This window comes from Rhinopithecus bieti, unplaced genomic scaffold (genome assembly GCF_001698545.2).
Source record: "Rhinopithecus bieti isolate Rb0 unplaced genomic scaffold, ASM169854v2 scaffold_68244, whole genome shotgun sequence".
NCBI lineage: Eukaryota > Metazoa > Chordata > Mammalia > Primates > Cercopithecidae > Rhinopithecus > Rhinopithecus bieti.
In genome coordinates, this window is record NW_016825829.1 from 565,595 (window position 1) to 591,357 (window position 25,763).

At 41.9% G+C, this 25,763-nt stretch overlaps 1 protein-coding gene across 2 annotated transcripts in view; it reads right to left on the reverse strand.

The window, feature by feature from the left end:
- Window positions 1–25,763, reverse strand: part of HTT (huntingtin) — a 166,191-nt gene that overhangs the window by 103,302 nt on the left and 37,126 nt on the right. Inside the window, exons 7-21 of one of the 2 annotated variants that reach the window (XM_017863158.1) lie at window positions 24,644–24,785; window positions 23,821–23,999; window positions 18,432–18,636; window positions 16,919–16,966; window positions 13,595–13,675; window positions 11,633–11,973; window positions 9,214–9,337; window positions 8,837–8,955; window positions 7,552–7,663; window positions 7,174–7,311; window positions 6,229–6,387; window positions 6,038–6,135; window positions 4,415–4,554; window positions 2,980–3,043; window positions 2,619–2,719 (exon numbers count right to left, since the gene is read on the reverse strand). In XM_017863158.1, coding sequence (XP_017718647.1) covers window positions 2,619–2,719; window positions 2,980–3,043; window positions 4,415–4,554; window positions 6,038–6,135; window positions 6,229–6,387; window positions 7,174–7,311; window positions 7,552–7,663; window positions 8,837–8,955; window positions 9,214–9,337; window positions 11,633–11,973; window positions 13,595–13,675; window positions 16,919–16,966; window positions 18,432–18,636; window positions 23,821–23,999; window positions 24,644–24,785 — 2,051 coding nt within the window. The remainder of the gene's footprint in view (window positions 1–2,618; window positions 2,720–2,979; window positions 3,044–4,414; window positions 4,555–6,037; window positions 6,136–6,228; window positions 6,388–7,173; window positions 7,312–7,551; window positions 7,664–8,836; window positions 8,956–9,213; window positions 9,338–11,632; window positions 11,974–13,594; window positions 13,676–16,918; window positions 16,967–18,431; window positions 18,637–23,820; window positions 24,000–24,643; window positions 24,786–25,763) is intronic. The other variant, XM_017863159.1, reaches the window with a different exon arrangement.

Genomic DNA, 25,763 nt, shown 5'->3' on the forward strand with positions numbered 1-25,763 from the left:
AACATGTATTACTTTCAAAAGAAGGTAAGTTATTTTAAAAAGAAATACCAGCCAGGTGTGGTAGCTCATGCCTGTAATCCCAGCACTTTGGAAGGCCAAGGCAGGTGGATCACTTGAGGTCAGGAGTTTGAGACCGGTCTGGCCAACATGGTGAAACCCCATCTCTACCAAAAAATACAAAACTTAGCTGGCAGTGGTGGCTCTCCCCTGTAATTCCAGCTTCTTGGGAGGCTGAGGTGGGAGAATCACTTGAACCTGGGAGGCAGAGATTGTAGTAAGCTGAGATGGCACCACCACACTCCAGCCTGGGCATCATAGAGTGAGACCTTATCTCAAAAAAAATAATAAAAAATAAAGAGAAGTATCAACTTCTGCCCAAACAACTGACATATATTTAACTTTTTTTGAAATATTTGTATTGGTGAGAAGAATAAGGCACAATCACATTCTGGTAGTGGGAGTATACTTTGGTATGTTTCTGCTGTATGTTCTCAGAAGTGGGAGCTGAGCTGTGAGTACGCAAGGGCATACAGAGTGGTATAATGGACATTGGAGACTCACAAGTCGGGAGGCTGGGAGGAAGGCGAGGGACAGAAAACTACATATTGGGTACAAGATACACTACTCGGGTGACAAGTGTACTAAAATCTCAGACTTCACCATGCAACCAAAATTCAGCCATGTAACCAAAAACCACTTGTACCCCAAAACTATTAAAATTTTTTTAAATGTGTATATGTAGAAAGAAAGAGAGAAAGAAAGAGAAAGAAAGAAAGGAAGGAAGGAAGGAAGGAAGGAAGGAAGGAAGGAAGGAAGGAAGGAAGGAAGGAAGGAAGACAGAAAGAAAGAAAGACAGACAAGAAAGGAAGAACGAATGACGGTATGTTTCTGAAGAGCAGTTTTACAGTAAGTACCAAAAATTATTTAAAAATCCACTTCTAGGTTATCTACTCAAGAGAAATGAAAACATGCCTATACAAAATCTTGTAGACAAATGTTCACAGTACCATAATTCATAAATTGGCCAAAACATGAACTCAATAATATCCATCTGATAGATAGATAAAATATGGTATTCATATAATACTCTCACCAATAAAAACGAACAAACTACTGATACATACTATAACAAGAACCAATCTCAAAATTAAGTAAAAGAAGCCAAATGCAAAAGTCCATTTATATTATGACCCCAGTTCTATAAAATGTCCAGAAAACACAAATCTTTGTTTTCAGACAGAGTCTCTCTCTGCTGCCCAGGCTGGAATGCAGTGGCACGATCTCTGCTCACTGCAAACTTCGCCTCCCAGGTTCAAGTGATTCTCCTGCCTCAGCCTCCCAAGTAGCTGGGATTACAGGTGCATGCCACCACACCCGATTAATTTTTGTATTTTTAGTACAGACAGGGTTTCACCATGTTGGCCAGGCTGGTCTTGAACTCCTGACCTCAAGAGATCCACCCACCTTGGCCTCCCAAAGTGCTGGGAGTACAGGCATGAGCCACCATGCCTGACAAAAACACAAATCTTAAGGGACAGAAAATAGATGAGTGGCTGCCTAGGAGTGGGGGCGGGAACCGGAGGTTACTGCAATGGGCCCAAGGACCTTTGGGGTGATAGAAATGTGATAAAATTGAAGTTTACAATACACTCAAAATGAGTAGGTTTCAAGAAATGTAAATTATACCGCCATAAAGCTATTAGAAAATTTGTTTTAAATTCAAAGCCTGGCCAGGCACGGGGGTTCACACCTGTAATCCCAGCACTTTGGGAGGCTGAGGCAGGTGGATCATGGGGTCAGGAGTTTGAGACCAGCCTGGCCAATATGGTGAAACCCTGTCTCTACTAAAAATACAAAAATTAGCTGGGTGTGGTGGCGTCCACCTGTAATCCCAGCTACTCGGAAGGCTGAGGCAGGAGAAGAGCTTGAACCCGTGAGGCGGAGGTTGCAGTGAGCCGAGATAGCGCTTGGGCAAACGAGCAAGACTTTGTCTCAAAAAAAAAGAAAAAACAAAAAAAACAAAATTCAAAGCCTGGGCTGCTAACTCAACTTCCAGGAATTCTTGGAAAAAGAAAATTGTACACAAACATTTATGTACAATAGTTAACTGCCAAAAAAAAATTTATGTAAAATTTTATCACAACCACATAGTAAAACAATGACCCATCACTAAAATTACTGTTTCATAAGATAACAGAAAAATGCTAATAAAATATTAAGTGAAAATTGTCAGGTTACACAGTTGCATGTAATTTTGACCCCATTTTGAATAAGAAACTCATAAAAAGTATACAGCAAAATATTAACAGTGATTACTTCCAGGTGGTAGCAGAATTGAAGGTGGTTTTTTTTCTTCTTAGTGCCATTCTCTACAGTCCAAAATTTTTACAATGAAAATGCATTACTTTTTACAATGGATGGTTAGTATTTTGTTTTTTTAATTATAATTTTATACTTTTTTGGATTTTTTTTTTGATAGTTTAAGAACAGAATAGCTGAAATGAGCTCAGATTCAGGAATACTGCTCTACATCCTTTGAATTCTTCCCTCTCTTTCCATTCTCACACCTTTTAGTACTTCAACCAAAAAAGTAAAAGAGATAAAATACTGGTAAATACCTAATTAATGATGCTGCAGCAACATGTCGCACCCTGGGGTCTTCATCCCCAAGCAAATGGATGACAACATTATTGAGCACTCGTTCTTGCAGTTTTAAAAGCTTTAGAGAGAAGGATAATAAAAATAAACATAATCTTGTATTTGACTAAATTTTAGGTAAGATATTTTGGAAAGCTAGTGAGAAAGAACTCAACATTGCTAGACTTAAATCCATATGACACAATTATAACTTTCATGATATAAACTGTGAAATAAACAGATCTAAAACATGACAAACGCATTTAGAGAAATTCCACAAGGAAAGCCTCACTTTCACCTCCTTGAAGGTAAAACAGCATCTCACAAAAATAAGCCGCTTACCCCTGTATAATGATGAGCCCCTCTGTGTAAGTTTTCTGCTTTTGCCTCCAAAAAGCTCACCAGCCTAACAAAAGAGCACATTTAACAATGAAATCATTTAGTTACTCAGTAAACACTTACCGCCAGCTTGCTTCAGAGCAGGCTCAGTCAGGCGCCCTGGAAAGCCCTTGGGCAGCACTTACTCAAGACAACAGAAAAGGCTGATGGCTTTAAATAAATAGAGGTGGCATTCCTCTCACAACTCCAGACTCAAGAAGACAGTACTCAGTACTCAGTAAACTGTTTTTCTTTTTCTTCAAAATAAATACTATTTCAAAAGACTCTGTAAGTCCCGTACAGAATTGGCTCAAACCACACAGAAGGGGCGAGCTGGGCCCCCCATAACCTGCTATCTTGCTGCCCACTCACGCATGCTCAGCGTCCCTATCTGTGGGTGGAGCCAAGAACAGTCCCAGATTTATAAACATTTTAAGGATTAAATAACCCACAAGGGCTCTATAAAAGGTGGGTTGGGGGGGAAAAAAACACCTGAATTATAAAAATTTCCCTTCTAAAATAAAGTACTGACAGAAAACTTCTCCTGCCAAAACTTTACTCTCAGAAAATGAAAGTGCCAACACAGCTCACGTTTTTTTTTTGTTTTTTTTTTTGAGACGAAGTCTCGCTCTGTCGCCAGGCTGAAGTGCAATGGCCACGATCTCGGCTCACGGCAACCACAGCTCACATTTTTTAATTGAAACAAAATATAAACCAGTTGTCTTACCTAGGTTCAGTATAATGATGAGTATATTCTTTTTAAACAAGCAGAATTAACATAAGCTACATTTTTTAAAAGTTTAAGACAAAGATGAAAATTCTAAGCTCTTTTATTCCTACTATCCAGAACACTTAAATGACTAGGACTATCCAAAAAAAAAAACTACTCTTCTATTTATCTTTTAAAATTCTAGGCCAGGCACAGCTGCTCATGCCTGTAATCCCAGCACTTTGAGAGGCCAAGATTGGAGGATCAATCGAGCCCAGGAGTTTGAGACCAGCCTGGGCAACATAGCAAGACCCTATTTCTACAAAAAATAAAATATTAGCCAGTGTGATGGCACACACCTATTGTCCTAGCTAACCGGGAGGCTGAGGCAGGAGGACCACTCAAGTCCTGGAGTTCAAAGCTGCAGTGAGCTATGACTGTGCTACTGCATCCAAGCCTGGGCAACAGAGCAAGATCATGTCTCTAAATAAATAATAAAATAAAATAAAATACACGCATAGAGCAAGGTTCAGCAAAAAGCCACTGGGAGGAGAAAATCACTGTCATCTACCTAAACCACTCAGATTTCTGATGGTCAGGGTACTTGATAGCATCATTCCTTAAAGCAAGTGACCCCAGGACTTTCAATTGAGCTTAGTTCATGAAATCTAATGGACGTGACTCACTTACCTGAAGTCGATCTCCGCAAGGGTTTCCAGAAGCTCTGTCCTCACCAGCCAATAGGAACTGTTCCTCAGAGTCAGCACGTCGATGATCAGCTGCAGTCCTAACTCACTGTAGCTGCTGCTGCAGAGACTCATGACACAATGCTGGAACACAAGGTCCGAGGTAAGAGGGCAGCAGGTTAGTCCCACTCAGTACCCGCGTCTTGACAGTTTGAGAACTGTCAGTCTTCAACACACGATGTTCTGGGTTTAACTGCAACCAGGATGTTGCACTTTTCCCACACCTCTCAAGAACATTGATGGTATATATTTTATCTCAGTAAATACAAGCTTAAAAGTGAATGCGTCCCTTTCACATAACTGGTTCCTTTTGTCTTCCATTTCTGCTTATGTCATGGTTTCAACTCTCAAACGGCAACTTCACAAACATTGATCAGTTACAAAGGGGCCTGCCGCACAGCCCCAACACTGCTTCTAAATAAATCGCAGACCCAGGGTAGGAACAAGGGACCTACACCAAGGACCACCCCCACTATATCACTATGTACTCCAAGGCACGGGAGAACAGAATAGGCCCCTACTGCTGTACCCCTCCCCGGCAGCCTCAGGCACCCAGGGGCACCATCACATGCATGGCTGACACATAGACCCCCAGCTAGCCACGAGACTGAGCTGTTAGCATGCTTCCTTCTGCTCAAGACAGACACAACTGACTGAAACAAAACCTGGAAACTAGGGAAAAATTACTGTCAGGCATGACATTTTTAAAGGGGGAGGTATCGCACAAATTTGACAATTCTAAGTTTTTTGCTTTGATTTTTACTAGTTAATTTTGACTCTGGTTGACTGGCCAGTTGTGACTTACAAGCCAGCTGGTATGGAAAGGTTCAACATGCTATCACTTAAAGAATTGGGGCTATTCCACTTCATATAAACACAGAGGTTGGGTAAATATTCCCTAAGGCTCACTTTAACTCTTACTACACTAAGGGCCTAACACAGTCGTTTTTGGTTTTTTTTTAATTCAACTGATTATTATTACTATTATTTTTGAGACAGTCTCACTCTGTTGCCCAGGCTAGAGGGCAGTGATGCAGCCACGCCTCACTGCAGCCTTAATCTCCGGGGCTCAAGTAATCCCCCCACCTCAGCCTCCCGAGTAGCTGACACTACAGGTATGCACCACCACGCCCAGCTAATTTTTTTTTCTTTTTAATTTTCTGTAGAGACAGGATCAACCATGTTGCCCATAGTCTTGAACTCCTGGGCTCAAGCAATCCTTCCACCTTGGCCTCCCAAAGTGCTCAGTTTACAGGCGTGAGTCACCGTGCCCAGCATATTCAACAGACTTTACATGTAATGATAGGTTATTTCTAAATATATCCTTTAGGAAGAGGTCTATTTCAAACAAATATTCTGAGAATTAAAACTTACACTGAAGTTTATGAAGCATTAACTTTACTGGCAATGTTTTCTTTCTAAAGCTGAGAGATGGATACATGGTGGATATTACTGGTTACAGCTTTAGAGTGTATGGAAATATTTCCTATTAAGCTCCAATTTTAACTGTAGGAATGATAACATGTACACTAAGTGAAGAAATGGTTCCACAGAAGATTATGCTCACCCTCACAGCTGTACAAGCCAGCTTGCATGTAACAGAAGACTCATCCTTCAGTGTTTTCCGCAGCAAAGGAATGCAATCCACCAAAGAAAATGTATTTCCTAACCAGAAGAACAAGAAACAAACATCATCATGTACACTTAAACCTTAGTAAGGATATCTAGAAAAAACACAGCTGAAAAACTGGCTATTACCTGTCAGGGTTCTAATGGCGCCCATCCAATCTCCCACGTGGAAGCGGGACCTGCTGAGGATGGAGCAGATGAGGGTCCCACAGAGAATGGCAGTGGCTCCTCGAACCTGTGGGTCTCCATGATCGATGTAGTTCAAGATATCTGAGACATATTGTTCCTCTGTGGAGATAAATTGCCCAGTCATGGAACAATTTCCTACTATCAACTTTCTAACTCAAAACAAAAGCTTAATTCTCAGGAAAGAGAAAAAGAGGTGTGAAGAGAAGATCCAAATTCTGAAATGACTTCACTATAATAACCCTAAGTGATTAAAAAAAAAAAAAGTTTCAGGATTTAAGGATTACAGATTCATCATATTGCCAATATGTCCTTAATACTACAGACTTTCTGGATTATAATTCTAGGTTGTCAGATAGTAAATCTGATTAAAATTCCAGATTCCACTTAAAAAAAGATTAGAGAAAACCCTATATATAAACCTTACCTCATATAAATTCAAAAACACAAGTGTACCCTCTCACCCAAAGAAAAAGAGAGAGCGAGAAGGCGCCATAATAAGCATGGGCAGGGTGGAGACACGGGTCCACTGCTGCCTCAGCCAGTCCTGGTTCCCACTCACCCCGAGTGTGAATGCCTGGCCTGGCTGAGTGTGACTCAGCGCCACCGTCACCATGCACAATTTGTGCTTTAGGTTGAAACCCGACGCATATATAAGTTGGCTCTTACGTGCTGAGGTTTCTGTTTTTTTCCTCTATGGGTTTCATCTAAAGAGAAACCATGAAACAAAGAACTTCACTATTCATGTGTTTTCTGAAGAGCTACAACGTGGGTCAAATATCCCAAATAAACTCAAATCACCACTCTAAAACTAAAATAGTCAATACTGAAATCGTTTTTACAATAACGATTAAATCTGAGAAAATAAGATGTGAACTTTTAACATACCAGGGTATTCCGTGGTGTCAAGAGGAACTTTATAGAGTTTGCTGAAGAAAGATTCCGGGTGGAGGGCCACAGCTGCTCCCACACAGCTGAGGGCCAGGGCCTTCACGCTGACCCTCACATCCCTGTCCGGAACCAGCACTGCAAAGACATCACCCAAGCCACCTTCAGCCCCAAACAACAGATTGTTTTCAAATGAACAAAACCAGACCCAATAACCTACCTGTTCCCATCATTTCCTCCCTTCCCCTTGGCTAGTGAAAACCAAACTCATCCTCAGATTCTACTGCCCCTGCTGCACACAGTACACAGACGGGCACCAAGTTGACCTCTGAAACCTAGTTATTTCCTTCAACTCTGCACGTCCCCTTTTGTACTCACCATTTTTTCCCCCTGTTAGCAAAAACGAAGCAGATAAAAGGCGGACACAATGGACAAGAGGTGCGGAATCATCATCATTGGACCGTCCGATGTCACCTTTGATGCGACAAGGCTAGAAAAGAGACAATGACACTTGTTTGTCTCATACTCAACCAATACATTCATGCATTAGTTCATTCAACAAATAGTCCTAGAGCAGCACTTACACTGGGTGCTGGGGATAGAGATGCCCTGGTCTGTGCTCATGTGCACACCTGACCTCACAGAGACCATGGCCAAGCAGAAACCGACAAGTCAGAGGCAGCAGGACACAGGGTCACGGGGCTGTGGCAGGGGATAAATGCAGCATGCAGGGAGGGTGGGCACAGTAAGAAGGCACCTGACACTAGGCATTCAGGAAAGGCTGCTCTGGAAGCAAAGCATGAGTGGTCTTCCACAGGACAAGCAGAAGCTACTCAGGGAAAGGCAACAGCCTGGGGAAGCTCAAAGCTAAGAGGAAGTGGGCCTGGTAGACAGGGAGATGCCAAAGGCTGTAATTCTGATTGCTGGGAGAAACTGTGAAAGGCTATTCCTTGCCCTTGAGGAATTAAAAGTGAAGACAGTTACATTTACATGTAAAAAGATAATATAGGCTGGGCGCGGTGGCTCAAGCCTGTAATCCCAGCACTTTGGGAGGCCGAGAGGGGCGGATCACAAGGTCAGGAGATCGAGACCATCCTGGCTAACATGGTGAAACCCCGTCTCTACTTAAAATACAAAAAACTAGCCGGGCGAGGTGGCAGGCGCCTGTAGTCCCAGCTACTCGGGAGGCTGAGACAGGAGAATGGCGTAAACCCGGGAGGCGGAGCTTGCAGTGAGCTGAGATCTGGCCACTGCACTCCAGCCTGGGCAACAGAGCGAGACTCCGTCTCAACAAAAAAAAAAAAAAAAAAGATAATATAAACAGAGACTTTTAAAACAGTTCAATAGAACCAAAACATGAAACCGTGCAAGGCCATACGCAGCCATCAAATGAATGGTTCCAGAAATCAGACAAGGAAACATTCGGTACAGAACAGATTGCTCTGGGGCACACTCTCAAAGGAGGCAGAACGCAGGCAATTCTTAATGCTGTGGGTAGCACCTGGAAAGGCGGAAAACAACAGGCCTGGGAAGAGCCGGTATTTAAAGGGGAAATTTAAAAGCCCAGGGACGGGAAAGCAATAAAGTAGACAGTAGCCAGGGCGATTTTAAATCCTCACACAAGCTCAGAAACACCAAGTTGTCTCAAGCCTATGTCCCTCACCTTGTTTTCTTGATCACCCGGTTCAGTAGCTTCATCTCTCAACACAAATTTATCAACACTGCTGTCAGAAGGCTGCCTGCTGTGACTCATGTTTTTCAATAAATGTGCTTGTTGAAGGGCTTTAAAAACAGAGAAATCGAGATTAAGTGACAAATTTCCACTTAAAATACAATTATACATTTATGCTAAGATAACTCAAAAGCATAAGATTTAGATCAAGAAAAAGCATGATTATCCCTCAATTGGTCATTTTCATCAGCTATTCAGAACTCAGAAAACAATATTAAAGGGTTTCTTCTTGATAGCAAAGATATACTTAAGATGTCCAGGGCTGAATACAAGACCACTTTGTAGCGCGTCCCCTGTGGTCCACATACCCATGGAAGAGTTCCTGAAGGCCTCCGAGGCTGCATCAGGAAGAACACCTGTGGCTTCCTCATCTTCATCCTGGGGCTGTCCAATCTGCAGGCCCAAATACTGGTTGTCGGTACCGTCTAACACCTAAACGGTTCAAGGGGGGCTGTGAGAATTTTGAAGTGTGATCTCACCAAGAGACAAGCCCTCCAACATGGAAATGCAACGAGGAAAGAGCACATTTTACACACAGAACACAAATGTACTCATCTGTCATTTATGTCAATGTGCAGAAATGTGTGCACGGAAACTGCTAAGAGCTTACTGATCACTCATTCCCACTACATTATGAAAAGTTCTATTAGCTCTAAAAACTCCAAAAAAATTCCAATGTGGACATTTCTTTTTAATATAAAAAAGAAAAAACCCATACAAAAATATCTGTCTTCACAAACAAATTTTACAGCAAGTTGGAAATACGAGGACAAAGTTTTAGACAAAAACCTAACAATGTAACAGGTTATCTCCTAAATTGCAAAGACTAAATCTACTAAATTTAGGGCATGGTATTTCATATGTTTAGCCATATGGGCTAAACTTGGGGCATGATTCCACATCACAAGTTGTTCCATGTCCACTTGAAATGTCCTGTGTAATTTACCTAAAAAACTGAGCAATGGACTCTAAAACTACCAGCAAATTATTACCAAAATATTATTTTATTAAGTTTGCTAACTATTATACTATTAAGTAAAACACTCAATGATATAAATGTCTTAAATTAAAATCAGAATGTAAAAGCAACTCCATTTCTGGGTATTTAGCCAAAAAAATGGAAAGCAGTCTCCAGGAGATATCTGTACACGCATGTTCATAACAGCATGATTCACAATAGCTAAAGCACGAAAGCAATACAAGTGTCCATGGACAGAGAAATGGAAAAGCAAAATGTGGCCTATCTATACAATGGAATAGCATTTGGCCTGAAACATTAGGAAGCTCTAACACAGGCTACAACATGCATGAGCTTTGCGGACATTATGCTAAGTAAAACGAATACTGTGTGACTCCTAAAGTATATGAGAACCTAAAGTAGTCAAATTCAGAAGACAGAAAGAAGAATGGTGGTTGCCAGGGACTTGGTGGGGAAGGAAGAATACAGAGTTCAATGGGAACAGAGCTTCAGTGTCACATGATCAAAAGGTTACACAGATGGGTGGTAGCGATGATTCCATGACATTAGCTGTATACGTAAAAAATGGTTAAGAAGGTAGATTTTATGTTACACATATTTAACCACAGTTTTTAAAACTGAAAATAAAATGGAGTATAAAACAACACAGACTTGTACCAAACGTTATTAGACTATCCTTGAGGCTTTCTTGTCCACTAACTCAGAGGTGAGAGGTCCTTACACCTATGCTGCTATAAAATGGGAAATGTTGTAAAAGTTTTTTGAAAAGCCAAAAGTTCTTAAAATAATGCGCAGTATTAATCACATTTCATTAAGACCACAGATCTGTTTATAATAGGCTCCTTAAGGATTTTTAAAAATAATTATTTAACCAGGGCCCAAAAAGGCCTTAAAAAATGTAAAATGCACTCAATTTTAGCAGAGTTCATATAATCAACTATTCCAATTTTTTACCTCAGTGTTCAACAGAAAAGACACTAGGCTGTTCCCTTCAGTGAAGGTATCGGAAGAGGTCAAGCTCTCCATTAGTGATCTAAGCTGTGCTGTCATTAGGGGTATTAGACAAGAAGAGAACAAGCAGGAGGGTTCAGGTCTGGGTCTCCAGGGAAGAGCTCAAAAGATGGCAGACAGTAGGGTCGGGCATGGTAGCTCACAAATGTAATCCCAATACTTTAGGAGGCCGAGATGGGTGGATCACTTGAGGTCAGGAGTTTGAGACCAGCCTGGCCAACATGGTGAAACCCCGTCTCTACTAAAAATACAAAAATTAGCTGGGTGTGATGGTGCCCACCTGTAATCCCAGCTACTCAGGAGGCTAAGGCGGGAGAATCGCTTGAGCCTGGGAGGCAGAAGTTGCAGTGAGCTGGGAACGTGCTACTGCACTTTATCTTTTTGAAACGGAATCTCGCTCTGTCACCCAGGCTGGAGTGCAGTGTCACGATCTCGGCTCACTGCAACCTCCGCCTCCTGGGCTCAAGCAATTCTCCTGCCTCAGCCTCCCTAATGGCTGGGATTACAGGCACGTGCCACCACACCCAGCTAATTTTTGTATTTTTAGTAGAGACGGGGTTTCACCATGCTGGCCAGGCTGATCTCGAACACCTGACCTCAAGTGATCCGCACACCTCGGCCTCCCAAAGTGCTGAGATTACAGGCATGAGCCACTGTGCCCGGCCTCCACTGCACTATAGAGTGAGACTCTGTCTCAAATAAAAAATAAAAGATGGCAGGCCCTTCTGCCCACTTACAATTTCAGAACTGTCTGAAGGGGTGACAGCTGAATCAGGCCCTTCGGTGGTAGTCTGGGAGCTGTCGCTGATGGGCGAGGAGGCCTGGGTCCCATCATTCAGGTCCATGGCAGGGTCAGATGGGACGGCGCTGACCTGGCTGGAACTGTGGCTCAAGATATCCTCCTCATCCCCATCAGTGGCAGAGCTTGTCAAGTCACAGCTGGCCAGATCCACTGAGTCCGCCTGCAGCGTGTGCTGTGACCGTGGCTGCTCTGTGATGATGTCGTGACCTGCTGACCCTGGAGTGGAAACCCCTGAAGAAGTAGCCAGCTCTCCACTGATATCATCCTTCACTGAGGCTGCAGACAGAGAAACACTCATTTGTCAAATGGAGAGAGAAAACATTCAATATGGAATCAAAGGCTTGCAAAATAACAAAAAGTTCCACTGTCACCAAATGTTTTAACTGCATAGCATCCTGAAGACAGTGAAATCAGGACAGCAGTGCATCCTTCAAGTACCACTCACACTGCCTCTCACTACAGTACCCCTGTTAATAAAATAAGGCTTATCAGAAGGTAATACTCTCAAACGGTGTTTCACTGCAAAAACTGAAGTTCAAGTTCTTAACCAACGACTCCAAGCCCTGGCTAGGGCAATTCATAAAGACGTTCGTAATTAAGGGGCAGCCTAGTCAGGGGCACAAAACTAGGCGGTCACAGACATGCAGGTCCTCTAAGCAAGCAGTGGTCAGAAACAACTGTAAACTCATCTCTCTGGGGTGGGCTTGCCTTCTTTCAAGCCACGTTCAAGATCTCCACTCCAGTCCTATTCTCCTGGAAGATAAACTTCTAACACATTTTCCTAGTTGACTTTTAAATTACCATTTAAAACAAAAAAGACTGTATAGAAATCAAAAAGGTCAACACGAAGCTGTTGGCAGTGGTCACTCCTGGGGCAGTTGGGTTGGTAAGCGTGTGAGCTTTATACTAGTCTAGATCGCTGTGATGTTTTATTGTTGTTTAATTTGTGTAATCAAAAATAAAATCTATTTTTATTTTGTAAATAAATAATTACTACTAGGATTATTCAGATTTTCCTCCCTAAATATTTAAGTGTTACTTTCAGTTCCAGCTAAAATATTCTTTTAGATAGGATTATACAACCAAAACCACCCTCATATAATCCAGTTATTAGTACCTTAAGTTAATCCTCATCATTTATAAAGTACACAGAGAATTTCATTAGATAACTATCTGTAACTGGCCAGGCACAGTGGCTCACGCCTGTAATCCCAATACTGTGGGAGGCTGAGGCAGGCGGATCACTTGAAGGCAGGAGTTCAAGAGCAGCCTGGTCAACATGGTAAAACCTCGTTTCTACAAAAAATACAAAAATTAGCCAGGCGTGGTGACGGGCACCTGTAGTCCCAGCTACTTGGGAGGCTGAGGCAGGAGAACGGCTGGAACCCAGAAGGCGGAGGTTGCAGTGCGCCAAGAGCACACCACTCCACTCCAGTGACATTGGGTATCTGCACTGGGTGACAGAGTGAGACTCTATCTCAAAAAAAAAAAAAAAAAAAAAAGGTTAACTATCTGTAAACAAAGGCAGATTCTTTCAAGTTAAACTATCCATAGGCAATTTTTCATCCCATTTCCAACCCCCAGCATAACCCATCCAACTCATGAGATGTTTCGACGTGCCATCCCCTACTCACAAAGCCCTATGCTTAAGGAGCATAAACCTAAATTTTAAAACAGTCTAAACCACAGAAAACAGCAAATATATCATGCAAACACCACAGACACACAAGCTTCAGAGTATTATGAAAGAAGCCCAAATATCCCCCATTTAAGCAACCTGGGTCTACTGCTGCCCCCAGTTGTGCTGTCCACCAGGTGCAGGGGGACGGGCAGGAAGGGCAAGGGGTGGATGGCAGAGAGTGAAGGTCCACACCAGTGGCTAACTAGTGAGAACTACCTGCAAAGGCAGAGCTGCTGACATCCGATCTCGATTCAGAGTCATCCTCCAAGGCTTCTTCTTCTCCTAAGAGCACTTTGCCTAGTAAATAATGTACCAACATTCCTTTAGTTTGCTAAAAATAAGGATTTCAAAATTAAGTAAATGCACTCTAAAATGAAACTCATAAGAATATTTAATTTACTCTAATATGGTTTATCATCATATATAAGTATTTTTATACCTCTATAGTATTAAACACAAAGAATGTAGAGATGTTATGTTTAGAATGCTATTAAAGTTAATAAACCTATATGGAAAAAGTTAAAAGCAATGATTCTCAAAGTATACCACAAAACATTTTAATAATTAATATTTATTGATTTTGATTATTAAATAATCTATAGTACTACTTAAACTTAAAAATAGTAAGTTTTGGCCGGGCGCGGTGGCTCAAGCCTGTAATCCCAGCACTTTGGGAGGCCGAGACGGGTGGATCACGAGGTCAGGAGATCGAGACCATCCTGGCGAACACGGCGAAACCCCGTCTCTACTAAAAAAATACAAAAAATTAGCCGGGCGAGGTGGCGGGCGCCTGTAATCCCAGCTACTCGGGAGGCTGAGGCAGGAGAATGGCATAAACCTGGGAGGCGGAGCTGGCAGTGAGCTGAGATCCGGCCACTGCACTCCAGCCTGGGCGACAGAGCGATACTCCGTCTCCAAAAAAAAAAAAAGTAAGTTTTAACTGTAAAGACCCAATGCTATTGGCCTTTGAAATATTCATGTCATAGCTCCAATGACACACCAGAATTTATACATAAAACTCTAATACCTAAAAGTCACTTTCATTTTATTATCTTTTAATTTTCTTGACTTTATGATTAACAATCAGAACTCAAGCATTATATGATCTGGAAGGATGAAATAATATTTCACTTGAAAGTTCTAAAAATATATTTTATTGTTCATCTTCAGAATTACATTAATGAGAACAAATGAAACCAACAGTCTTAATATGATTTAACTGAACTCATTAAATCTTTGCGGCTACATTACATATTAATGTCATTAAATGACACTATCAAAATAATTATTGGAAATTTCTAATTTCTGTTCTTCAAAGAATAAGTCAGAAGTATGATAACTTCCACAAACTTACAATGATGTGACATTAAAGGTGAAAAAAAATAGCAAAGGAAACCCAAAATCTAGGTTAAATTAACACAGCAACTTGGCCTATCTACTAAATAATAGGAAACTGTATTACAAACTAAGTTCTTTACCTTGAGAAATCAAATTAAATGCCAAAAAGGTGAATTCAGATCTTAACAAAAGCCATCTCTATCTTCCAAATCAGTGGTTTGCAAATATGTTCCACAGAGCCATCCCCAGGGTAATTTCCTCGAAGGCACAAGCACTAGGCTGCCCTCAGAAGAGAGGCTCCAGGACACCCCTGCCACTTGCACCCTAATCCTATATCCAACACAACTCTACTTTCATCTGTCTTAAAATTTGGGCAGATTGGTCGGGCGCAGTGGCTCAAGCCTGTAATCCCAGCACTTTGGGAGGCCGAGACAGGCGGATCACAAGGTCAGGAGATTGAAACCATCCTGGCTAACACGGTGAAACGCCGTCTTATTAAAAAATACAAAAACTAAGCCAGGCCGAGGTGTGGGCGCCTGTAGTCCAGCTACTGGAGGCTGAGGCAGGAGAAATGGCATCAACCCGGGGAGGACAGAGCTTGCCAGTGTAGCTGAGATCCGGCCACTGCACTCCAGCACTTGGGTGACACGAGACTCTATATCAAAAAAAAAAAAAAAAAAATTTGGGCAGATTTCACTTAAAAAAAGGATTTTCCAGCTATAGCAAAACAGTTTGAAGACACAGCTCTAAATGGGGGAAAAAATACCAAAAAGGCTTAAAAGAGACAGGATATATCCCATGTCCTAGCCAGAAGAGGATAAACTAATCTCAACAATGTGAACCAGCCACCTTCTTTTTCACTGCCACTGGAAAGAGTGACTAAGAAACAAAGAAGTGTCAGAGTAACTGACTAAGTCCGAAAATCTCTCCTAATTCAAGAATATAGAGATTAATTTTTCCTAGACTCCTTTTGGCTTTTCAACAATGTTTCACTAAAATCTCAAACTTGATTAAGTATCTCATAATGTGATGACCCAAATATTATAGATTCCAAGTTCTTTCAAGAAATGTTTACTTAATTCAATGAAGGCTAGAATGTTATTCCTGTTAAGATCCCATTCAATACTGCAAATAATATTAGGCATTAGGCTCTCAATTAAACACTCAAATCATGACACAAAACAGGATCAGTCTTTTAAGATTTCAAAATAGAAAGTGACAGCAATTGTTTTCCTATGCAAATCCCCACTGGAAAAGAAAATAACTGGCATTGCAAAAGATAATATGTACCAAAACTATCAGAAACACTTTAATAAAAGTTAAGCTTTATCAGAACATTCTGATATGCACAAAGTTAGATGTGGCTGAAAAATGATAACCAGGTCCAAATTAAAATAGCCCAACAAAGGAAACTTTTTTTTTGTTTTTTTTAACGACACGAGGTCTCATTCTGTTGCCCAGGCTGGAGTGCAGTGGCATGATCACAGATCACTGTGACCTCAAACTCCTGGGCTCAAACAATCCTCTTGCCTCAGCCTCCTGAGCAGCAGCTGAGGCTACAGGCACATGCCACCATGCCTGGTTGTTTTTTTGTTTGGTCTTGTTTTGGTAGAGACCGGGTCTCATGACGTTGCCCAGGCTGGAAAAGAAGCTACTTAATAATATTCCTGACTAATACTAAACAAAATTCACTGGGAAGATAAGTTAACTTCATAAAATATAACAACACATTCCCTAAGGCAGGTATGGGCAAACTACAGCCTGCCTGTTTCTGTAAGTAAAGTTCTACTGGAACATAGCTGGCCAGTAGCTCGTGTATTGTCTACAACTGCATTCCTGCCACAGGGCAGAGCTGAATGGTTGTAAAAGAGACCATATGGCCCATAAAGCTAAGATGTTTACACTCTGTCCCTTTACAGGAAAAGTCTGCTGACCCCGAACATTAGAAATTTATGATGCATTCAAAATTTATGACAAAGCAATTCTGATACGAAAGTAATTGTTAAAAGCCACCCTATAAAACTATTCAGGCCTGGTTATCAGATTCCAGCAACATTCACACATATAATCACTCCACTGAGAAGATATATACATACATAGAGTCCAATACAGTATTACAAGAAATACAAGATACATTACATTACAGAAATACAAGGAAATCAGTAAGATTCAACACAAGACTCTGATTTCTGAAATAATCACCTTTTTGTTTTCTTGAAAGGACAGGGCTGCATGAGGAACCCCCTCCAGCTGTCAATCACAGAAAGTGACAGATAAAGTAACAAGCTGATAAAATCTAGAAGAAATGTGAAAATCTTCAAACAGCTTGATTCAACTTTAAAACTAGAGAAAATGTGAACGTATTTCCACAGGAAGCACTTAACATCACAGTTCAACATTTTAATTTCAATATGAAAATTACATTAACATTCAAATATATAGTTCTAAAGATATGACCTAAGAAGTCAAAAAAGCTAAGATAAATTGCATTTTAAAAGCCAAATTAAAAGTATTAGAAATCTCAGATTATTTGGTAGACAAACAAGTATAACTTTTCATTAGCGATGAGTATTTCCACTCATTATTTGTAAGGCATGCATTCCATACAGAAAAAGATTCTTCAGTGTAAAGGACAGGAAACAAGGCAGATTAATATTTCCTGCTCACGGTTCTGGCAAATATTTATGCTCACACGAGGCAGCAACGAGACTTCAGTCAGATTCTCTCTAATGTGGACGCTGTGAGTAAAGGCCACGCTGCACACGCAGTGCACTACACCGACCACGCTGCAGTGGCCTAGGAGAGGCCAGAGTCGGCAAAAGCTTATCCATAGCCTGCTAGGCACCAGACCCAGTGGTAGAGGCTGGGATTCAGAGATTCCCACCCACTCCAGCTCCCAAAGGCAGCTCTCATGCCAGAAAGGACCCACTAAGCTCACTGCTCCAGGGCAGCACTGCATGGTGGGACAGGGCCCAGCCCCAAGCACATGCAGAGGAGCCGACTGGGCAGTGGAGGCAGACATAGAGCTGGGGACAGAGGGATTTTCTAAAGTCGGGCCAGGAAGGAACTCTCAGATCCCTCTGACGACTTACAGTTGCCATTTCTGGCAAATTAACACAAGGATCCTAGAACTATTTTCCCTGTTTTCATTTCTCAGCAACTGAAACGCCACAGGAGGCAGTCAAGGTAGAGAAAGAATCAGGAGGAGGGGCTTTAAATGTGTGGCCTCATTTTGCCACCTAACCTTCTAAACTTTAATTCTCTGATTTTTAAATTTTGTTGAGACAGCATCTTGTTCTGTCACCAGGCTGCAGTGCAGCTGCCATCACAACTCACTGCAGCCTCAACATTTTGGGCTTAAACAATCCTACCACCTCAGCCTCCAAAGCAGCTGGGACTACAGGCATGTGCCGCCATGCCCAGTTTTTTTTTTTTTTTTTTTTTTTTTTTTTTGGAGAGACAGGGTCTCACTTGGCCAGGCTGTCTCAAACTCCTGGGCTGAAGTGATCCTTCCAAAGTGCTGAAATTTCAGGCGTGAGCCACCACACCCAGTCCAACTCCCCTATTTATAAAATAAAGATGAAATCTGTATTATAAGTTTTGGCAAGGAAGATGCAATGCAGACTGCTTAGCACAGGGCAGGCCCATCATCAATAGAGGGTAACTAGAATCACTGAAAAGTTAATTGTAAGAGTAGACCTTACTAATAACTTGCCTATAAGTTCCACAATACTCCCACTACGGCTTCGGCCACCAGACTCCTCCTTAGCAGCGGTGAGCTGCCCAATGCCCCCCACTGTGGTCAGGGCTTGCAGAAGCTCGGGGGGAGGCGTTCTGAAGAGCTGCTGCAACAGCTCCAGGGCTCCAGTCACAACATTGTGGTCTTGGTGCTGTGTATGATGTAACGTCAGTTCATAAACCTAGAAACAGAGAAACACAGGTGTTCTGGTCAGAGTTTATAAAATGCATCCTAAGCTTCACTTTTTTTTTTTTTAACTGGACTTCGTTGGCAAAGTTTACACCTTAATTTCTCCCCCTAAATATTTCCCTATCACTTTTACCAATGTGATCATTACCTTCCATGATTTTTTCATTGTTATATTCATTCCTTAAAAATAAATGGAGCACTTCCACTACAGAAGCAGCATGAGAATGAAGATCTCTATTTCCCAAAACTGGTGACTAGGAAAGGGAAAATAAAGTCCAGCATACACTGAGGGAAGAGTTAGCTTGACACACATTTAAAAATCAAAAAACACTATTATGAGTGCCACTGAGAAAGAGCTACCAGACATTTTAAAGGCAGTATGCCAGGCCGGGCACGGTGGCTCACGCCTGTAATCCCAGCACTTTGGGAGGCCGAGACGGGCGGATCACGAGGTCAGGACATCAAGACCAGCCTGGTGAACACGGTGAAACCCCATCTCTGCTAAAAAAATATAAAAAACTAGCCAGGCGAGGTGGCGGGCGCCTGTAGTCCCAGCTACTTGGGAGGCTGAGGCAGGAGAATGGCGTAAACCTGGAAGGCGGAGCTTGCAGTGAGCTGAGATCCAGCCACTGCACTCCAGCCTGGGTGACAGAGTGAGACTCCACCTCAAAAAAAAAAAAAGGCAGTATGCCATATTTATCAGCACTTTCAATACTATATCACAGTGCTCCCCAACCTTTCTGGCACCAGAGACTGGTTTCATGGGAGACAATTTTTCCACAGGGCCAGGGGATGGTTTCAAGATGAGACTGTTCTATCTCAGATCATCAGGCAGTAGACTCTCATAAGGAGCACACAACCTAGATCCCTTACATGTGCTGTTCACAATAGGGTTTGCACTATGAGAATCAAATGCTGCCACTGACCTGACAGGAGGCGGAGCTCAGGTGGGAATGCCAGCTCACCTGCTGCTCACCTCCTGCTGGGCAGCCTGGCTCCTAACAGGCCATGGACCAGTACCGCTCCGCAGCATGGGGGCTGGGGACCCCTGCTACATCACATTATATGAACATAATGAATTTATTCTTTTTCCCTTTAATTAGAGTTGCCAGATAAAATACAAGGGCACCCAATTAAATTTAAATTGTAAAGAAACAACAAATAATTTTGTAGTGTAAGTATGTCCCACATGATCTGGAATATACTTACATCATAAAATTACTCATAATTTATCTGAAGTTCTAACTTCACTGGCATCCTGTATTTTTATTTGCTATTTGCCAACCCTATCTTCAGTATTATAAAATACATATGTTTCTTTTTTAAAAAATCAGACAGTGTAGAATTCTGAGTATAAAGTAAAAAGTCTCACTTTCAGCTCCTCTGATGGTAACTTCTATACCCCTGAATCCCAGGTCATCAAACTACGGTGCACAGGTCAGGTCTGGCCCGCACCTGCTTTTGTACATCTAGTTTCACTGGAACACAGCCACATTTATGGGCTGCCTGTGGCTGCTTTCGTGCTACAAAGGTAGTGGGGACTAGTTGCCACAGACGTGGAATGGCCTGCAAGACTGAAAATATTTACTATCTGGCCCTTTACACAAAACATTTGTGGGTACCTGCTCTAGGTAATCAGCTTATACCTTGACTTCTTAAGCCATCTATTTTGAACAAAGAATCTCCTGGCTCCTCTCAATGTAATAAGGAAATCAGCACCCACATTTCCTTCACCTCATCTGTCGCCTCCTAAATTCTGTTAGCAGCAGCACTGCTTTCATACTATGGAGATTTCCATTTACATGCTACTAGGTAACACTATTTACATTTAATGTTCCCTGCCTAGAAGCTGAGCTGAAAAACTTAATTAAAAATAAACAATATGTATCTTATGTATCATGTGTTCATAAATGTTATTCACTGCATAATTTATGAATAATGTTCAAAAATGTTATTCACTGCAATAATGAAATCTTTCTTTCTGAGTCCAGTCACAATAACCTAGACTCAGAAAGAAAGAAAGATTTCATTACTACTCCATGTCATTTGAAAGAGAATGCCCCAAGATTAATGGTCAAATGGGTTCTCTTACTGTAATCTATTACTTGCTTAAAATTTATTATGCATCTTATTTTGCTTCATACTTGGATCACGAATTTCCTTTATAAATCTTGCTGGCTCTCCTATGGATGGTTACTAATTGCCTTTTTCTCCCTCCTTGTTAATAATAGATGCATATGCCTTCCCTCTGCCCACTTTCTTAAGCATACTATTCATTCAAGAAGAATGGTTTCTCACATGGACTACATGCCGAACAACCACCACCCTAGAATTGTTTTTACTGCATGCCTAGGTGAGAGACTTCGCTTCTTGGATTTCAGGGCTTCCTCGATTTTTCAATTTCTTTCTTTTTCAAAAAGCACACATGGAAAGCAAACTGAGCTCCTGCATATCTAAAAGTATCAATATTTTGCCCACACTTGCTTAATAGTTTGGCCAGGCCTAGGATTATATTAAATTCTAATTAAATATGGTTAGCCAAACTACATTTGCTGAATTGAACATCTCATGGTAATTTAATTAAGAACAGTTATTAGTCAAAAGAAGATGGAGTAAGATATGTTATACAGATCATCATATCTAGAGTTTGCTAGTTCAAAAATGTGCCATATCATTTATTTACTTTGGAGAAAGGTATTAAGAAAATCAGCAATCAGGTCTCACATCCATACCCTTTTTTCCCCTTCACCCTCTATCCCTGTCCTTCCAGGATTACTGCAATCCCAATTTAACACAGTTACGACCTCCTTCTAACCTCCATAACCAACACTCTTGCTAGTCTATGAGAAAGCCTGGAGGCCTTTTCAGGACCCACCGTTGCTCTGTCTATGCACCCACACTCATGTGCTATGAGCATTCTCTCACTCTTTCACTCCTGGGACTTGGCAAAGACCACATTTTCTGTCTATAAAGCTCCTGTCTTCTCCCAGCTCTCTGTACCGGGTCAGACTCCACGTGCCCGTAAGTGACGGCTCATGACTGAACCTCTCCAGGCCCTACCATGTGCAACTTAACCTTGCTAAACTGTTTCGTAATTATTTGCTTCTCCCAACAGACCAATGGTCTCTAAACTTTTATGATCAAGCAGCCTTTTCAAAAGTATCTGTTAAAAAAAATTGAGCATGTAGTCTCAACACTTTTTAAAAGAGTATACTTACCTTAAAATATTATATAAGAAATACTGAACTCAGATATAAAATATACACTAAATCTGACAAGGCTTTTCCTCCAATTATTGATGTACAGGAAATACAGAGAACAGAAAAAGGTGTTAATGTACACAATGGAGATGTAAGCAGTATATGAGACCACAGGAAAACTTAGAAGACAAACAATCTGGTTTCTCAATAAATGAACTCTAAGGGGAAAAAAAATTCGGATGGAGGGGAACCAGTTGATCAAAGAGATGTACAATCCTTATCAACCAATTTTATTTATATGCTGATTCCAAGAGTAGAGAGAAAAATTGACAATGAGTTAGTGGGTATTTGATGTAGGAAATGTTTAATATTTTCAGGTCTAACAATGGCACTGTTTTGTGACATTGTTTTGGAGTTTCGTTTTGTTTTTTTGAGACAGAATCTTGCTCCATCAACCAGGCTGGAGTGCAGTGGTACAATCATGGCTCACTACAGCCTCAACCTTCCAGGCTCATGTGATCCTCCCGTCTCAGCCTCCCAAGTAGCTGGGACTACAGGCATGCACACCACACTTGGCTGATTTTGTTTTTTTTTTTTTTAAAGACATGGGGTTTCACCGTGTTTCCCAGGCTGGTCTCAAACTCCTAGGCTCAAGTGATCTGCCCGCCTTGGCCTCCCAAAGTTCTGGGACTACAGGCATGAGCCACTGCGCCTGACCATCATTAAGTTTTAAAAATAAAAAAGAGTCCTCATCTATAGAGATACTGAAATACTTATAGATGAAGTAAGAGGATGATTTCAGTTTGCTTCCAAATAATAAAAAAAAGGGAGAAGTAGGATTATAAACGAAATATAACTGGTCATGACTTGATACTTTTGCATGTATGGAATTCTCAATATAAAGCCAGCTAAAAAAAAAAAAAACAGGAAAGGGAAAGATGAAATAAACTATATTTTAAATGTATTATTACCATGGCTACACCCTTTTTACTCAACAAAATATTCAGCAGTGTTTTTTGTGAAGGAAATATAATTAAATGTCATATCCCATGAGACTCTGCTTTTATTCTGTAAAATAACCAAAGGGCAGCTGGTTGGAATAGAACTCTCAGTCCCAATACTTTCTTAGAGTTCACTCTTGCTCAGCTGCTTATCAATAAGCAGCACTTACATGGCCTTCACATGTGCCAGGAAGCATTCTAAGCACTTCACAAACACTACCTAACTCAGTGCTTAAATTATTAGCATTATCTTCAATTCATGATTCTATGCAAGAATCATTTTAAGTCACTTACAATTTTTTATCCTACAAAATTTAGCTAAATGGCACATATTAAGCACAATAAAAACCCTGACCTAACATTTTAAGTAAAGTTCAAAAAATCCAATTGCTTAAAATGAAGCTGCATTGTTACAGAGTTAGTGAAAATAACCTGAGTAAGCATGCTACAAAGAACTGAAGTCAACTGCCAATCACAGTACTTTAGAATTACTGCAGGGTTTCTCTGCATCAGAAAGAGAAGTTCCAACATTTTGTTCTGACACCCCAAAGGACCAAGTCCCCACCTCCCTGAGGGGGCATACCACCCTGCCTCGACCAGTGCACCCAGCCACAGGCTCCACGGGGCAGAGGCTGCAGCGGAAATACTCACCACGGGATCCCCAGCACCTACCCCAGAGCCGAGCACACAGTGGGTGCTCAATCAGTATTTACTGGGTGGATGAACACATATAGTGACCTCTGGTTTTAGAAACAGAGCGGCACCTGAAGAGGCATCACCTGCATCTGACTCACAGTGACAATGACATACAGAGGGAAGGCAGCTAGAGGTCAGCACCTAGGGTTGGAACCGAGCACTACAGCTCCAGAGTCCATACCTCTAACCCTTGGTTCTGCCGCTTCTCTTCCAAAGTAATCAGTTCTTCGAATGTCAGTTGTTCACATGCAGGGCCTAGAGTAAACCCTGTGCTCCTACCTGGACAAGCTGCTCTGCAGAAGGAGAGACCTCCATTTCTTTCCGTGTCACTCCGAAGCTGCCTTTCAGGCTTGTATCCTTGACCTGCTGCTGCAGCAAGGGCACCAAATACCTCAGGGTGAGCAGCACGCCAAGAATCAGCAGGGTGGAGTGTTCCTCCTCGACAGGAACCAGTAAGCCTGTGGGGGTGGCAGCAAGATATCTTAACATCCAACTCACTGTTTGCAGATTCCCCGCTTAATTTGTTAAAAAAGAAGAGATCCTGAGAGATCAATATGGCACGAACATGACCGTGAACAAGTACACCATGAGGCCCACTGGGAGTGGCTACACACCCATATCCTTGGCTTAGCAGGGTCCTTTCCAGTGAGCCTCACTGCCTTTGAAAGTCAGGTCGTTATTTCATATCACGAGTCCAATGCTCACTTCAGCATTTGCCAGTGTTCATTTCCACAGTTACCCAAACAATAGGAGAAACTGTCAACTGACTACAGAGAACCCACAGGGACCTGAGGCACAGTCGCAAGCCTCACAGACTCACCATAGTCAGGGCTGGCACAGATGGAGGACCAGGCCCTGGGTGGCAGGCAGGGCTCACACCAGCCCACACCCACTGCCCAGCTAGGTGTCCCTGGGCATGGCTGCATCTGCAGGGTCACAGAGACCCATGCGTGCTCACAGCAGCCCCAATGCAGTTCACATTCAGTCAACCAGTGCCAAATAGCCTGGTCTAGAAGCTGAGGGATCACCTGATTTTAATTATTTCAAAGGTCTATCATGAGTACATGCTGGAGACCCTTCCACTCGTATGCCTCCACCTTACCTAAGAGCACATTTAGTAGCCAGCTATAGAAATACTGTGTCCTTCTTGAGTGCTGGCAGATGCTCACTGCTGATCCAGCAGCTGTCCGCCGAATGGTGGGGGAGCTTGACTTCAGGTTTGCTATGAAGGCCTTTAACAAAACCTATAGAAGCAAAAGTCCAAGCAGATAAAAGATGAAGCTTCTATGAAGCTTACCATGCATTCCATAAAACTTAACTTGAATTAGAAGTTTCCAATTCTTGCAAAGTATATACAGTTTGAGGCTTTTCCTATAGCTGAACTGAAGCACCCCGAATTTGGGACACTCAAGAGCAGTTCACAGACACGTGTACTCTATTTGCTTCTTTATAATCTTCACTCAGGGGACGGCTCAGCATCCATGTCCTCTCTGCAGGGGTGGAGGCCTCAATTCTAGATACACTCTACCCACAGTATTTGGGGACAATTAAAAAAAAAATCAACAAATGACCAAGTTAAGGAGAAAAGAGTACCAGCCAACTACAGTAATGCCCCACTCTAAGAGATGGCTTATAAAAGTCCTGCTAATGTCACAAAGTTCTCAGGACTGGAACATCTTCAACCGGAAACATCTGCAATTTAACTGGACATGACAGCATGCTACCCACAACTGTTCTCCTGAGAAATTAGGGAATACTTTCTCACTGGGCCTCTAGGACAATCCAAAGGAGAAACTGCTATAATTCTAATGACCATTTAAATCTTGATAAAAATATCCTAAAACTGAAAAGGGGTGACCCATCTAGTCGCAGTATCTTGGTGACTATGTTACTTAGGAACATCCATTTCCTATTATTCAAAACTATGCTCTGAGCCATGACTTGATTCCAATCATTGTTCAGCATGCACTGAGCAATCACTATGAGTCGGGGACCCTGTCGGAGCTATGCCTAGGCAAACAAGCAGTAAACTAGTAACGGACATCTGATTTATAACAAGTTTCTCTCCCACAGCGTGGTTAGCATCCTCTGTTTCTCAGAGGCTTATCGACTCCCAGGGAATTTACACGAGACCTCTGGACACTGTTAGGCACATGATGAGATGCCAGCCACAGGACTCCCCCACCCCAGCCATAGGACTTCTCCCCATCCCAGCCACAGCT